This window comes from Pygocentrus nattereri, chromosome 17, assembly GCF_015220715.1.
Source record: "Pygocentrus nattereri isolate fPygNat1 chromosome 17, fPygNat1.pri, whole genome shotgun sequence".
In the NCBI taxonomy this organism is placed as follows: Eukaryota; Metazoa; Chordata; class Actinopteri; order Characiformes; family Serrasalmidae; genus Pygocentrus; species Pygocentrus nattereri.
In genome coordinates this window covers 5,589,858-5,606,024 of record NC_051227.1, presented here as the reverse complement: position 1 = coordinate 5,606,024, position 16,167 = coordinate 5,589,858, and the positions used below count along the sequence as shown (strand labels likewise).

Here is a 16,167-nt window from a genome sequence, read left to right as displayed (position 1 = left end):
CTGGTGGACTCTGCAAGCCTTTGTGAAAAGGTTTGTGCACCCTGCAGTGAATACTCCAAACAAACACAGCCAGAACAGCTGAACAGTGTGTGTGTGTGTGTGTGTTTGTGTGTGTCGGCAGATGGTGACAGTGCTTCAGTGTGTGAGATCGTTCACGTGAAGTCGGAGTCTGAAGGAAGGCCAGAGAGAGTGTTCCACCTGTGCTGCAGGTCAGATCACAGACCACCACACACTCCATTCACAGCACCAACTGACCAAACATTAGACCACAGAAGAGTGAGCTGTTCACATGTTCACACAGAATAGCGCTCTGTTTTGTGACACTATGACTCAGACAGGCGCTCAGCCAAATCCATCACGTCACACTGACACGGAATATTTTGTTGTAGATGTCGCCACCTAGTGGAGAAACATGAGCTTACAGTGTAAATACTTGAACCTGGCAACCTTACAGATCTCGTTGTCTATTAAAATGATAAAATTTGGCTTTTGCAGTTTAGATGAACTTTTTAGATGTCACATTTACAGCTTCAGGATATGGCCGTTCTAGTTTTAACACACAGTCCTGGTCAGATTACACAGTTCTTGTTTATTTGTTCATTTTAACATATTAGGAAAAAAACTAAATGAAACATGTGACCTGTGCAAATGCTGTGGCACATTTTATATTCATATAATTAGTGATATAATTAGTGCAAAGCAATTTGCAACACTATTGTTATCTGGTTTCTATTAGTCTTTTTTTTTTGTTAAATTCTGAATTTTATCCTATAAGAATGACTAGGGTAAAAAATTGTACGTCCATCTTCTGTACTTCTGCTCGATGGAAATCAGGGCAGGCCCCTGAGCATAATTTTAATGTTTTTCTAACAACATTGGCTTTTTTCCCCTCATCCCTTGTTTCTCCCACAGACTCGCATTAATTTTTGCTCTCAAGTCCAATTGTTTTTTTGGCTGACAACCACCAAATTACATGTCCTCACTCAAGGCAGATAACCAAGCTCTAATCCACAGCCACACTGACCTGCACTCCTCTATTTGTCGTTTTTTTATCCCTCATTCTTCCCATAGACTCCCGTTCATTTTCTACAATATGTAACTAACACTTGGCAACTCCTTATGAACACCTAAATAAACACCTGTACATCATGGAAACTGCCTAGCAACAATTTAGCAACTACATGGAATAACTTAGCAACTGTCTAGAACCACCTTAGCAACCACATGTGATATCATAGCAACCACATAGCAACATCTTAATAGCAACCGCCAAGCAATTACTTGGGATACCATACCAACCACCTAGCAACACCATAGAAACCACCTGGGACACCATAGCAACTGCCTTGCAACATCTTAATAACCACCTAGGATATCATAGTAACTGGCTAACAATACCTTACCATCCACCATAGCAACCTCCTAGCAACACCTAGCAACCACCTGGAATTCCACAGTAACTACCTCTCAACACCCTAGCAACCATGTAATACCATAGCAACTCCCTGGCAACAACTTACCAACCCTTCTCAAATGGCTTCAGCTGTGTAGTCACTCATTTTGTTCAGGAGGTGTTCTATTCTAGTTCTATTTATTAATGTGTTTCATTGTTTTCAATATGATAAACTCAACAGATGGAAGAAAACCAAGAAATTAGCCAGTACCCACGCTCTGACGCTTTATCATGATCTTGGATGATAGGAGTAATATTCTAGAAATGCCATAAAATAAAATGAAGTTAATTACTGTAAACCCTGTGTGAGTGAAAACGACCTGAACTGAAGTCTTTTTGCATTCCCTGGTCGCTGCAGTTCTCCTGAGAGTAAGAAGGACTTCCTGAGGACGGTCCACTCCATCCTGAGGGACAAACAGAGACGGCAGCTGCTGAAGACGGAGAGTCTTCCTCCCAGCCAGCAGTACGTTCCGTTTGGAGGAAAACGCCTGTGCGCTCTGAAAGGAGCTCGACCCACCATGAACCGAGCAGGTGAACATCCCACTTACCTGAACGATCTTCAGCTGTTGATTGAGGGAACCTGTAGATAGTGAAAGCTCAAATCTTTATTAATTCATCTCTAAACCATCATAACTTCATCAACCTAAATAACTTCATCAAAGGCTGTCAATGATTTAGTGTCCAGTTACTTTTGGAGACCACTGTATGTCCATAATTAATGTCCATTCTCTTTGTGTGCAGCCTCCGCTCCCACACGTACGTTGGGTCGGCGCAAGCTGGTTCGGAACCGGTTCACCATCGACACGGACATCGTGTTCGACACGGACGCTGACCCTGATGCTGACTCGCCGGACTCCCAGCATGCCCTGCAGCCGGGCGACACCGATCGCTGGGTGGAGGAGCAGTTCGACCTGCAGCGCTACGAGGAGCAGGAGCAGGAGCAGATGAAGGAGACGGACATCCTGAGCGACGAGGACGAGGAGGGCGACGAGACCGAAGACTTCAGCCAGTCCACTTTGAGCCCGTCTGCCGAGCCGGAGCTAGAAGGACAGGTTTCGGCGTTGACGCTGGACGAGGACGAGCAGAATGCTTCAGAAAACAAAGACTCCAAAGCCCAGCATGCTCTGCGGCTGTCTCATCTGGGGAAGCAGTGCGCCGTGTCCGTGGCCAGTGTGGACGAGCAGGCGGTGCCCGGCGACGATGTCGTCTGGGTGCGGCGGGATGTGAGCAGTAACGAGAGTGAGGAGCAAAACCCTCCAGAGAGCTGAAGACAAGCCGGAATGTTGGAGTAAAAGTACTGATTCCAGGTCTGCCGTTCCAGCTGGAGACGTACCTTCCTGTGGAGTTTACTTCAGACTAGGGCTGGGCGATATCACGATACTATCACAATATGTTACTGGGTAACAATAATGAATGAATTAGTAGTTATCCGTTCTGAAAAATGAATTGTTGATCATTACGTGAAGCGATAGATACATGAGTGTTGATCAATAAATCAATAATTATCAATATTGAACGTACATATCTAAAAGGAGTTGTAACTCCTCCTCCCTCCCACAGCCACATCGGCTCTAATGCTACAGCCATTTGCTGAAGGTGTGTTTGGACCCAGAAGAGTATGAATTATCAATAATTGTTGGCAATTATGGATAATTATAGATAATTATTCACAGTGATGGATGAAATTTTGGTCCGTTCCTAATTATTATACTTATTTCTTTAGTTTGGTGGCCCACTTTGCCTGTTTTCTGAACATCTTCCTCTGCAGTAGATCAGCTCAATGAAGAAATTTTTTATGAAACTTTTAATGGAAAAGTCATTCTCAAAAACATGTTATATAAAAAAGTATGCTTAATTTATGACAGCTGTATTATGACCTCTTCAAAATGTTCTCAAGACCCCCATTCCGACCCCCACCACAACAGTCTATCAGTATAAACCCTACGGGGTGGAAGCGGGTCTGACTTTGAGATGTGAAAGTGAGGCCGGGCCGATTCGATGATATTATTGTTGTGATATCAAAAGTTGTCAGCGATATTTTTTGCGTTGACCAGCAACTTTGCTGCTTAATTGCTTTTTTAATGCTGCCAGAACAGCAATTTTAGGTAATTTTAGCCGTTCACAACCTCATCTGACCTCCAGAGGGCGCTGTAGGAAACTCGTCAGCGCCACGGTGTGGTCAAATTATAAAATGCAGGTCGTAAAGTGAACAAAATGAGTTCTGTGGTGATGCCGTTTTCATCTGATGGTTAATTTCTCTGTTAATGAGAAGAAATGCACCAAGTTAGGATATCTCATATTTTTCATGCACATATCTGACATGTCAACACATAAAAAATAGAACATAAATGTAGAAAACATTTGTGTCAGTAGGATTTCAAAAGAACAACAATCTGTTTGAAATATCAGTCTAATCTGAACATCCATCCAATGCTCATATATTTTTTAAGCAATTATCATGTGATACTGATATAATTCCGATATCATCATGCACCTTGGTTTGTCAAATAAGAACAAAAATATCGCTTATCGGGATGTTTTGAAATGACGTATCTATATTTTATATTTTAAATATCGCCCAGCCCTCAGTGAAAGTCCAGCCTGATCTTGTTATCAGTACTCTTACTCTGAAGCTCATCACCCTGACCGGTCAGTTTTTCAGCAGTCCAGAGTCCAGAAATCAGAGCTGGAGGCCATCAGGACGGCTGCTGATAAAAGAACCTGCTCGGACTGTGTGGTCAGTGATGTACAGGTTATTACAGACTCACATTTAACTGTATGTCTCAGCTGTATGATACAGTGCTTTTCAACCATAGACACTAAAAGCTCATGAGTCGCTCTGTAACTGTGCACACTGTTCATATATGTGCCGTTTATTGGACTATATGTCACTAATTCATGTTGTCATATTTTAGAAAATGACATGACTACAACTTGAAAAGCACACAGAGAAACAGTCATACTCAACACTTCTGGTCAAATTACACACGTTTCAAACAGACAGTGTGCCGTAACTTTTGCACAGGCGATGTTTTATGAGTTTTTCCCCCCACATTATGTTAAAGTCAGCACATAAATAGAAATTGTGCTTTAAAATTTGCCACATCTGAGTGTGCATACGTAATTTGACTGGGGTGCCAAAACTTTTGCACAGGACTCTATAAGGCCGAGAACTGCTATAGAGCCCACGATGCAACTGCTACACTGAGATATGTTATGATTTTTTTTTTATTTGACTGTAAAATATGTTATATTATTTTACTTCAGTCTGTTTATTGAAGCAAAACAAAAGCGCAAAATATTCATAAATAAATAATAAAATATCCAGAATTGTGCCTCCAAGCATCAAAACCCAAAATATTAATATATAAATATTTAAAAAGTTGTGCTAATAGTAATACAATACTGAAAACATCATGTTCTAGCTAGCGTTAGGGTTCTATGTGCAACATGATATGTATACATAGAACACCAGCGCTAGCTAGAACGCTGTATATTCTGAACTGTATATGCCTAATTTCCGAGTTTTTTTACAGAAGCACTAAAGGCTTGTGGGTTTACAAGACCACTTTTCCATAATAACAAGATATTTTTATTTGTTTTCTTATATATGTCAAAACAAATATTGTTATGTGGTGATTATGGCACAAATATTTTGAGATCTCAAGAAAACAAATGAAAAGAACTCATTATCATGGAAAAACAGACATTGTTTCATTGAAATAACTTTCATTAACTCACAATAATGGCATAAACATGTTGAGATCTCAAGAAAACAAATGAAAAATAACAAATTTTCATGGAAAAACATTGTTTTATTATTATTTTATGTGATAATGGCATAAATATTTGAAATTGAAAATGACTCATTGTCACAGAAAAACAGACATTGTTTTACTGAGATAACATTCATATTGTAGTGATAAAGGCATAAATATCGTAAGATCTCAAGAAAACAAATGAAAATAACTTTTCATTACAGAAAAACAGACATTGTTTTATGGAGATAATTCATTATGTAGTGATAAAGGCATAAATATCTCAAGATCTCAAGGAAACAAATAAAAATAACTCATTATCACAGAAAAACAAACATGCAAATCCATGATTTGCATAATTTTTCAAAAATGTCAAGCAAAACTTAACAAAATTCACTCGAAATTCACTGAAACTGATGCCTTTTCAAGGTTTAACCGTTATTTGGTAAAATATGATGACATATGAAGACAAAAACACCTAAATATGAATATCTAGTGAAGAAAATGCAGCTGCAGATATGAAACGTGCCCACAGTTACACAATGACTCCCTTAGAAGCATCACTTGCACGTCGTGCTGTGGTCAGTCGCACACTCTCGGTCAACCTGACGATGAACAAACAGTAGATTTAATCAATTCTTATCTTTGCACATTCCTGTGGGCAGCTACGGTCAACCACTCGGCCTGCCGGACGCTGCCGGACCACGATCTCTCCGTTCCTTTTTCTTTTCCCTCGTTTATTTCTCTGGAAGTTGTGTTATTATTAAAGGGCTTTTGTTTATTTATTTATTTATTACGCCCTTCTGCAGTAAACAGGAAGAGCCGAGGTGGTAAATAAAGGAACGTGTGATGTCATAAAGATGTACAGACGTGGATTCAGAGCCTTTTTAGTTTGTATATATTAGCATTTTTTAATTTGACGTTGATGCGGATTCGAGATCGAGGCGTCGCGGGTTTGAAACGTTTTTGTACAGACGTTCTTATTTACTAGCGTGTGAAAGTTAAAGGTGGTGGGGGGCAAATACAGGTCCAGTCAAACGTTTGGACCCCCTGGTTGAATTATATTTCTTTAATCTTAATGAAATACAGTGACATGCTAATGTTGCTAACATTGAATGAAGCTAATTGGGTTAGAAATATTGAAATAAGGCGATGCTAATTGACATTCTTTTCTCACTAGCCATGATCTGTGTTAGCGTTTCCATTCCTTACTAGCCACATGCTAAATGCTTTGCATTAACTTTGATTCTTTGCTAGCTAGGTTCAAAATAGATCACTTTAGCTCCCATTCATTGTTAGCCACAAGCTAAATGTTGGAATGCCTCAGTAGCCACATGTGAGACAGATCACATTAGCTGTCAATCCTCACTTCAGCTTTTCTTCCTTGCTAGCTACATGCTAAAATGATCCCCTGAACTTAGGTTCTTTGCTAGCCACATGTTAGATGGTTTGAATTAGCTTCCCCTCCTTGCTAACCACTGGCTAAATGGATCACATTACCTGAAATCTCTCACTAGCCACAGGCTAAATGGGTCACATTAGCTTCCATTTCTCACTAGCAGGAAATAAAACCCATATTAGCTTCTATTTCTTGCGAGCTACATGCTAAAATGATCCCCTGAACTTAAGTAGATGGTTTGAATTAGCTTCCCCTCCTTGCCAAGCACAGGCTAAATGGATCACATTACCTAAAATTTCTCACTAGCGACATACTAAATGGGTCACGTTAGCTTTTGTTTTCTTTAGCTACATGCTAAATTGTTAGCTTTTTTTACTAACCATATATGAAAGCGATCATATTGGCTTCCATTCCTCACTAGCAAGAAATAAAAGCATTTAACATCAAGTCTTTGCAATTTGGTTATTTTTTCCTTTTTTGTTTTCATAATTATTCCAAAATATTAAGAAACCCAAAACTCTGGCATATGTGTCCAAAAGTTTGACTGATGCTGTATTTGTAAATAGTGTGTTTATCGTCTTTCTTTAAAGCTAAAAGTCAGACCCCTTGCACCTTTAATCATCAGTGTAAAACGGTGTAATATTTATATAGATTTTTTTGCCCTTTTCATATGCAGTAAGTCACGGTTATTAAACGAAATGTCAGACTTTTGTTGTTATTTTTATGCTGTTATGTTAATGATCTTAATTCCTTTAACAAATCCTGTTTTACTTGAACTCGGAATGGTCTGGTAAAGGCAATAGTGCGTTTAGTCTGGTTTCCTGCATTACTGTAATGGACGATGCTCTTACTTGTTTCATTACAGGATGATATTTTTCACGAAAGGTCAAGCTGACGCTGACCGCAATCTGCCCCACAGCTTGCACCACCTGAACCAGGTAAATGATTGTGATTACCCGGCTCAGCAGAGGAAGAATAAAACACCGAGCAGATTGAGGTCGATAAGGACTTGGTTGAGTCACTGAGTCTGTAATCTAATCAGTTTATTATATATATATTTTTTCCTACATTGTGTTTTTTTTCACATTTTGAAAGTCCAAATTTGCTGAGTGCAATCAAACAGAGCAGAAGTGGAATTATTTTAAATAATTATAGAATATGACCTACTAAATATCCCCATCGTGCTATACAGAGTGACTTTTTATTTTGTAAATACAGTGTATTGATATTATATCAAATAAACTTGTTTCGTAAATATCCTTGAAACCGACCAGTTTAAGTGTCTGTTTCTTCTTCTCTGTGTTGAAGCTAAACAGTCAGCGTTCATGACCTCTCGGTATCAGTTAAAAACAGCAATCCTTGATTTTGTAGGTGTAGAAACTTAGCGGATCTCGTACTGACTACACAAAGCAGTACACTGTCCAAAACCACACTGAGTAACCTTCTGAGAATGCAGTAGATGTTGGTGTGAATGATTGCAATGTATCTCAAGAGTTAAATCATAAAATCTATCTGATTGTAAATGAAGTGCGTTAGCTAGCTATGCTACATTAGTTAGCTTGGATTGAGTAGCGTTGCAGTGGAGAAGAGCGGCTCAGCAAAGCTCTTTTGTACAGCTGTGAGTAAAGTAAGTTTCATAGTTTTGATCCTCATCTATCTCTTTCAGCAGCAGCACAGTGACAGCAAGAATCATGTCCAAGGCTGATGCATGTGAGGAGCCCACGCTTTCAGCTTTACATCTGAAATCTTTTGATTGGCTGGTTGAGCTGTAGCTGAATGTCCTCTAAAGCCAGACAGACTCTGTGTGATGTTAGAAATCTTTGGTTAGTCACACTGTATGTTTGACTAGACCACTGTGTTCAGACAAAGCTATGATTTATATGCTCCATCCAAGCTACGTGAAGCGGTGATGTTCACAGGAAGACAGTTTGGTCTCAGCCTTATTTACAGAAAAATCACCATATTAATGTTTATACCTCGCTATTCTACTGAGTAAAGTCGGTATATACAGACTTTTGGAAGCAAATGTCGACTTTTCTCAGCTCGGATTCAAAATTGCCCTTCCTGGATAGGGGCTTTGTCGTGGTGGAAGGGCTTGCGTGGTCTAGGGATCTTCAGAGCTAAGCCGTCTGGAGCAGTATTCTCCTGGTAGGGTCTCCCAAGGCGAACAGGTCTGGAGTGCAGACCCAGACTAGCTTGATCCAAAAATATTCTATGACTAAGGGACGCAGAAAACTATGTACCGTGCCTGGGAGAGGGTTACCGGGACCTACCCCTGGAGCCAGGCCTGGGGATAGTGTTGCTTGGCGAGCACCTGGTGGCCAGGCAGCCCACGTAACCCGGCCGGGCTCAGCCCAAAAAGGCAAGTTGGGACGACTATGTGGGCTCTACCACTGCAAGGTCTAGTGTGGGGGACTGGTGCAGTGCCGTATTGGAAGTGAGAGTTTGCAAGGAGCATCATAGACTCGGCATCATAGACTCCCCCTGCGGATTCAAGATTGAAGAGTCACAGTTTGAAACGTTTTTGTACAAAGTTGGAGGGGGGCAGAAGGAAAATACAGCTCCATTCAAACATTTGGACCCCTCTGACAGTATTAGATTTGAGTAATCTTAGAAAATTGAAATATGCAAATTAGATCATGCTAACTGTGTACCATTAACATTCATTTGACAATAGCCACGATTCACATTAGCTTTTTCATTCCTAAGTAGCTGCTAAATGATTCAAGTCATTTCTTGTTAGCAAGACGCTAAAAGGATCACATTAGCCTTTTTTTCTTGCTAATCATAGGTGAAACAAATCCCATTAGGTTTCATTCCTCGCTAGTTACATTGTAAACAGATCACGTTAGCTGCCATTCATTGGTAGCCACATGCTAAATAGAGCATATTAGCTGGAATTGCCCAAAGGTATGTGCTAAATGGATCATATTACCTGAAATGTCTTGCTAGAGGGGAAAATAGTAAAGCAGCTGCAGCAGCTACACTTGACTCAGGTCACAGTGGGTATCAGTGGGTACCGGATCATTTATACTGGTGAAATTTTATAAGTGTGAGTCAATGAGTGCGGAATTGGACTTGGACCTGATACCAGTATCAGTATCGATCCATCCCAGACCAAAACCACTGAAATAAACAAACTCAGGCTGGTTAATGCAGCAGTGTTTTTATCACTAAATAGAGAAGCTTAAAGGTCAAATACACGATCATGCTTTAAGAAATCGAGAAGGACAAAGGATTAGCCAGAGAGGATGCGAGGACACTACACTCTCAGGGGTTGGGCTCTTTTTTTGTTTTTAATCTTGGAGCATTTAAAAGAAGCTGCATTACACTGAACGCCGTTTAGCGCTTCCACCAATTTCTCTGGCACCGAGGACCAATCCCATTATGAATCAAACAGGGACCATAGCCAAAGCCATTACAGCGGTACAGCGGCATTCTGGGCAATTTCCCTCATGTTAAGTTCCCACTGAGGATTATTTAAGGCATCTCTCCAAACCTGCCTGAAAACGAAAGCTTTAGGGATGGTTGTAGTTCCTGAACAACTTGTCGAGTTCAAGGATGATGCTGTACTCCCCTCCAGGTGTTGAGCCGGTGAGTTGTAGGTGTAGAAAATCAAACAGTTGTCTGCTGGGTTTTTCCCCAGGATCCTGTGAGTGGATCATGAGGAGATAGCAGAAGGTACTGGTAGTAACTTTTCTTAGTTTGGCACCTTTCAGCTGTTCACCTTTGTAGACTTTATCAAGTCCAGTGTCTCACAACTTGTAGATGATCGTTCGGGAGTCAATCTGATAAGGAGATATACCAGCAGTACACTGATGAGCTGGAACGCTGATGATCACAACAGACTGTTCTCTATGAAATCCATAACTAGAAACAGAGGAAATCAGTTACACAATTATTACAACATCAAAGAAAATCCATCTAAGAGTTGTGCCTGTGTCTCTTATTTACCCCAAACTTTATGGCCCAATTTAATTTCTTATTTTTACCCCTACCCCTTGTTTTCAAGTGTTGCCCCTTGGAACTGAGTCACAGGGCAGTGGTTGAGATCTTCCCTCTGAAATGGGACCCTCAAATAAAAAGAGCATCACTTCTTTAACAGCTACCAGCGCTGCTCTGTAGGCGAGCCTGCCTGTCTGCAGTGACAGCAGAAGAGGGTAAAGTTCAGCTCCTCACTGCTGGTCTTCATTCATCAGGTAAACTGTGGTAAAAACCGAATGGTCAGCCAACACTTCATAGAAAAAGAATGTTAAGCGTTACTAAATCAATACTTCTTCACGAGCTCATGATGTCTGTGGGCCTCAAATTAAATTGGTGAAATGATGAAACGACAGAGGAACTAAGCCATTAATTAAGCAAGAATTCTTTATTTTGAATCTAAATAGTGTACTTGGAGGAACTGGCACCATGTACCGAAGCTCTAAAAAGAATTAAAATTACAAGATTAAGTGACCCTGATTAGTCCCACAATGGGGAATCCGTGCAGTGAAACACCACATACACACAAGTGAAGACACACACTAGGGGGCAGTGAGCACACTTTGGCCGGAACGGTGGGCAGCCTTATCCGCAGCATCCGGAGAGCAGTTGGGGGTTAGGTGCCTTGCTCAAGGGCACCTCAGTCACTTCCTGTGATGCAACCGGGATGCAACCAGGGAGATGCAACCAGCCGCTTTCCGGTCGCAATGCTGGTTCCCTGACCTTTTTTTGCCCGTGACAAAAAAAAACAACAAAAAAAAAACAGTTAATAAAACAAACTGCTGAATAAGCATATTTCACAGCAACATTTCAGGCATTTCACATGCATTACCTGCACCTGTAAGTAATGCCTTTGTAAAATGCCAAAAGAAAATCCCAGCTTTAAATTACAGAACTAGCATCAGCTGCAAATGTACACTCACTGCAATGTACATTCACTGCACAGTCAATGCATTCATGGAAGCTAAAATGAAAAAACAGCCTGTATTGAATTTGTTGTTCTTGTGATGTAAAAAAAGTTTGAACATCTTTTGTCAATTTTTGAATATAAGTTAACAAATCCTCTACAGGGGACAAACTTTATTCTGCCAGTTTTAGACCTCAATTTCTATTTATTTCCTGATTTTGAACTATCAGGAAAAAAAACATAACATATTAAATGTGCAAACAATTTCCCCAGTATGTCGAATTCAGCAAATAAACAGTAATTTTTCATTAAAATGTGCAGAAGTCTGTTCTGATTTCTTTACACTTAGAAAATCAACAAAACGAGGAATTTGACTAGGGGTGGCCAAACCTTTGCATACAACTGTATATATCACTTATTTTCCAATGAGGCACAATACAAGTGAGCCAATTAGAACAGAGCTCATTTACCTGTATTAGTCTTAAAGGCACAGCAACAAATACAGTCTGCTTAATTCCAGGGAATAAAGAGAGGCTGGTGCCTTCCGCCTCATGACCGCTGGGATAGGCTCCAGCACCCCCCGCGACCCTGATGGAGAAGCGGCTTAGAAAATTGATGGATGGATGGATGGACAGAGAGGCTGGTGTAAAAATGGATTATGACCATTCTATCTCTGTTCTTTCAAAAGTTTTTCAGTTCTGTTCCCCTGTTGCTTTGTATGCTAACTATGCCCTCCCCAAATGCTGGGTGTGAGGTCCACTTGCAGTATCCAAAAACCATCTTGAATGATTTACTGTGAAGTGTCTGTTGCCCAAATGGGTGAGAACACCCCTATATGCCCTCCATTCAAAAAATGTTCAAAAATATATGCCCTCCGTTAAAATAAGGCTTTGTGGAAAGAGAAGAGTTGAAGCTGTTATAGCTGCAAAGGGTGGGCTGACATCATATTAAACCCTATGGATAAAGAATGGGACAAGTTCATATGCGTGTGAAGCCATAAGAGCGAATACTTTTGGCAATACAGTGCACAATTATCACATTTTACCATCTAGATAAATTAATTAATGTTCAAACAAACAAAATGTGGTGCTGTTTGATTTAAAGTGGTGTTTTTCTGCATCTGTATTGACCATCTGCTTTAACACTGGTCATCACGTAGGTGACATCATTACAACACTACAACACTAGCCCACAGGGTTAAAGCAGGGTTTTTACTAAGGCGTGTTTTTGCAGAAAAGTGCAACCTCACAGTGAATAAGCTAACCATCAAATATGAGCATTACATGAACTGTCGACTTCAAAATATTTCTAATGAGGTCAACTTTGCAGAGGATCCCAGATGACCCTGTCCCCTGCAACTTCCTCCTGCTAATGCACCCCAAGCCTCTCCCAGGCCAACTTGGATATATAACCCTCCAGCAGGTCCTAGGATGACCCCTAGAACCCTACTGGGTGGCATCCAGGGGCCGTCCGTATCAAATACCCAAACCACCTCAACTGGCTCCTCTCAAGTAGAGGAGTAGCAGCTCTACTCCAAGCTCGTCCTGGATGACCGAGCTCCTCACCCTATCAAGTAGAATGTAGAAATCTCATTTATGCTGCTTGTATTCGTGATCTCATTCTTTCAGTCATTACCCACAGCTCATGACCACAGGTGCGGGTTTGGATGTAGACCAACTGGTAAACAGATAGCTTTGCCTTATGGTTTGACTCCCTCTTCACCACTACAGTCCATACGATCCAGCCAAAAGAACAACATACATACACTGATCAGGCATAACATTATGACCAACACCTTGTTTCTACACCCATTTTCCATTTTATCAGCTCCACTTACTGTATAGCTGCACTTTGTAGTTCTACAATTACAGACTGTAGTCCATCTGTTTCTCTGGTACTTTGTTACCCTGTTCTTCAGTGATCAGGACCCCCAAGGACCCTCACATCACACCACTATTTGGGTGGTGGATCATTCTCAGCGCTGCAATAACACTGACATGGTGGTGTGTTAGTGTGTGTTGTGCTAGTACAAGTTTTTAGATTAGACACAGCAGAGCTGCTGGAGTTTTCAAACACCTCAGTGTCACTGTTGGACTGAGAATAGTCCACCATCCAAAAATATCCAGCCAGCATCCTGTGGGCAGCATCCTGGGTAACATTATACAATACTGTTTTGTAGTTAATAAGTAAATAATCAGGAACTAGGCAGAAACGAATGAGTAGTTCTGCATTAACACTTAAGTAAATACACTTAACTACCAAGGACTACTAGTTAAATACTCAGTAGGTAATAGTGAACTAATGATTAAGGTAGTTCACTGTTAACTAAACAATAACTACGCATAGAGAATTACTTAGTAACTATGGTTTCTCAGAATAATTACTCATAAATTACAGATCAACATTAATTGAGTTTGACAAGGTTCGTACTAAACCATTAACTGATGTAGTGTATTACAACACTACTAACAGTAGTGAAATACACTACACAGTGTACACAGTCTCTACAATATAATTGATTATACTCTCCATCTCTAGTCAAATGGGACAAATGGGACAACTACTAAGATACTTCCATATTCAGTAGACCACTCTGCTTACTTTTAGAAAGGAAAACACCATTCTTTTCATCAGGGGCATGTGTGCCAGTGTTAATTCCGAATAGTAGTTCTCCTTTAATGTCCTCTTGAGGGCAGGGTCAGTTGAAGAGAGGGCTCATGGAAATATCTGAGTGTGCATGTGTCCTGCCTTCACATTCACTTGGTTCTACATAGTACCAAGTGATTATGTAATTACTGTCTGTTAGATAATGTTTGAGGTGCTGCTGTTCTTCATTAGGAGTTATTGATGATCAGGAACAATATAAAATGTAACAATTGTAACTCATTATTAATGATGTCGGAGTTATTGATGATCAGGAACAGAATAAAGTGAAACACATGGTAACTCATTACTAATGAACTAGGAGTTAATGATGATCATGAACAATATTATAAAGAGAAACACATGGTAACTCATTACTAATGAACTAGGAGTTAATGATGATCATGAACAATATTATAAAGTGAAACACATGATAACTCATTACTAATGAACTAGGAGTTAATGATGATCATGAACAATATTATAAAGTGAAACACATGGTAACTCACTATTAATGAACTATGTTAATGAACTAGGAGTTAATGATGATCTGGAACAGTATTATAAATTGAACTACATTAGAAATAAAAACCCCTAAAATTATGTACTTTAGTAAAAAAAAAAGTAAGAGTAAATAAGTTGTTTATTGAGTCCTTTTTTGTTTGTGAACAGACATCAGTGAAAATAATACACCCAAACAAAATGAAATCAAAATCTGCTATTCTTATTGTAGGATACAGCCTGAGAGCTGAGACTGATCACAGTATGTTCTGCTAGTACATTAGTTACACGTAGTTGCAATTGTTTCATAGCTGAGGCACAAAGTTTTACTGTCCATTTGCATGCACAAATAACAGAACATCAGCAGCAACTTTAGGATTAATAAAGCACTAGCATGTGTTTTTAATTCTGAAACAGCATGGTAAAACAGACATTGTACAAGAACACCATGCCTACTTAGCTCAGATTAGTTAGCAAGTCAGCTAACAGTGTCTCTACATTAGTGCTGCGATCTGAATTAAACCTTGAATCTAAAAGAATCACATTAGTGGCCCGGGGGTCTGCCATGAGTCTGATTCACTCATCATACGTGAGGAGATACAGTGAAATGTGAAGAAAATGATAAAGCTAGTCCACTGAGAACACAGGATTAACTGCTCTCATTAACCAGCACTCACAAAATAACAGGCGTACAACAGAAACACCAAAGCTATCATAATAAGAGTCCTGTGAAACTCTATTGTTAAATGTAAGTTTATTTAATTTATATGTCCAAACTTCTATGTGTTTCTACTGCCAAGATGCGCTTAAATTGGTGCATATTTGGAGTACTTGGATGAAAAATACAGAATGTTTTTTACCTACATTTTTGTACCAGGTCTTTTTGGAGAAGACCCCCTGACATTTGGCAGACAGACAATTTGATAGTATGACCATTTATTTTATATTTTATTTCATATAAAGTCTAATTGGTGTTTTCATGACGGATTATCTGGGCAGATTTGAATGTTTTCATTTAATAATAAAAAATGTGTGGATTATATTTAGTTGACCTTAGGTAGTTATTCTGAACAGATTTTAGAGAAGAAGGGGCAGGGAATAATCTGGCAACAAGGGTATAATTGGACTAATATAAGAGTAGTTCATGATATTTATGTCTATGTACTATTTAGTGTTTATTTTTACAAAATATATTATAAATATAATATTCATCTAATGTATTATGTGTAATGTGTAATGAATAATGAGGAACATTTTAATGGTTTCAGTGTTTTTTGTCTTCTTTCTTTTCATTTTTAAATTCTGAAAAATCTTGTCTCAGTCAGATTGTCAATCTTGTCTTGGTCTTGTTTTTTTTTTTTTTGTAGTAGTAGTAGTGGTTGCATAAATATATAGAGAGTCTGACATTTAAAATATGAAACATTCTTATATTTAACAGTCTTCAATTGAATTAAATAAACTTACATTTAAAAGTATCTCGTGATGTATGATGAGTGAATCAGACTCTGGACAGACCCCCGGGCTG

General features: G+C 39.5%; 1 protein-coding gene across 6 annotated transcripts in view; it reads left to right on the top strand.

Moving 5' to 3' along the window:
* tiam1b (TIAM Rac1 associated GEF 1b) overlaps window positions 1-7,876 on the top strand; it is a 109,955-nt gene extending 102,079 nt beyond the window's left edge. For 4 of the 6 annotated variants that reach the window (XM_017682542.2, XM_037546849.1, XM_017682540.2 and 1 more), the window contains exons 27-29: window positions 122-209; window positions 1,812-1,984; window positions 2,195-2,721. In XM_017682542.2, the coding sequence (XP_017538031.1) occupies window positions 122-209; window positions 1,812-1,984; window positions 2,195-2,721 (788 nt within the window). Of the gene's footprint in view, window positions 1-121; window positions 210-1,811; window positions 1,985-2,194 lie in introns of all 6 variants that reach the window. The other 2 variants (XM_017682538.2, XM_037546850.1) reach the window with 1 other exon arrangement.
* The last annotated feature ends 8,291 nt before the right edge of the window (window positions 7,877-16,167 follow it).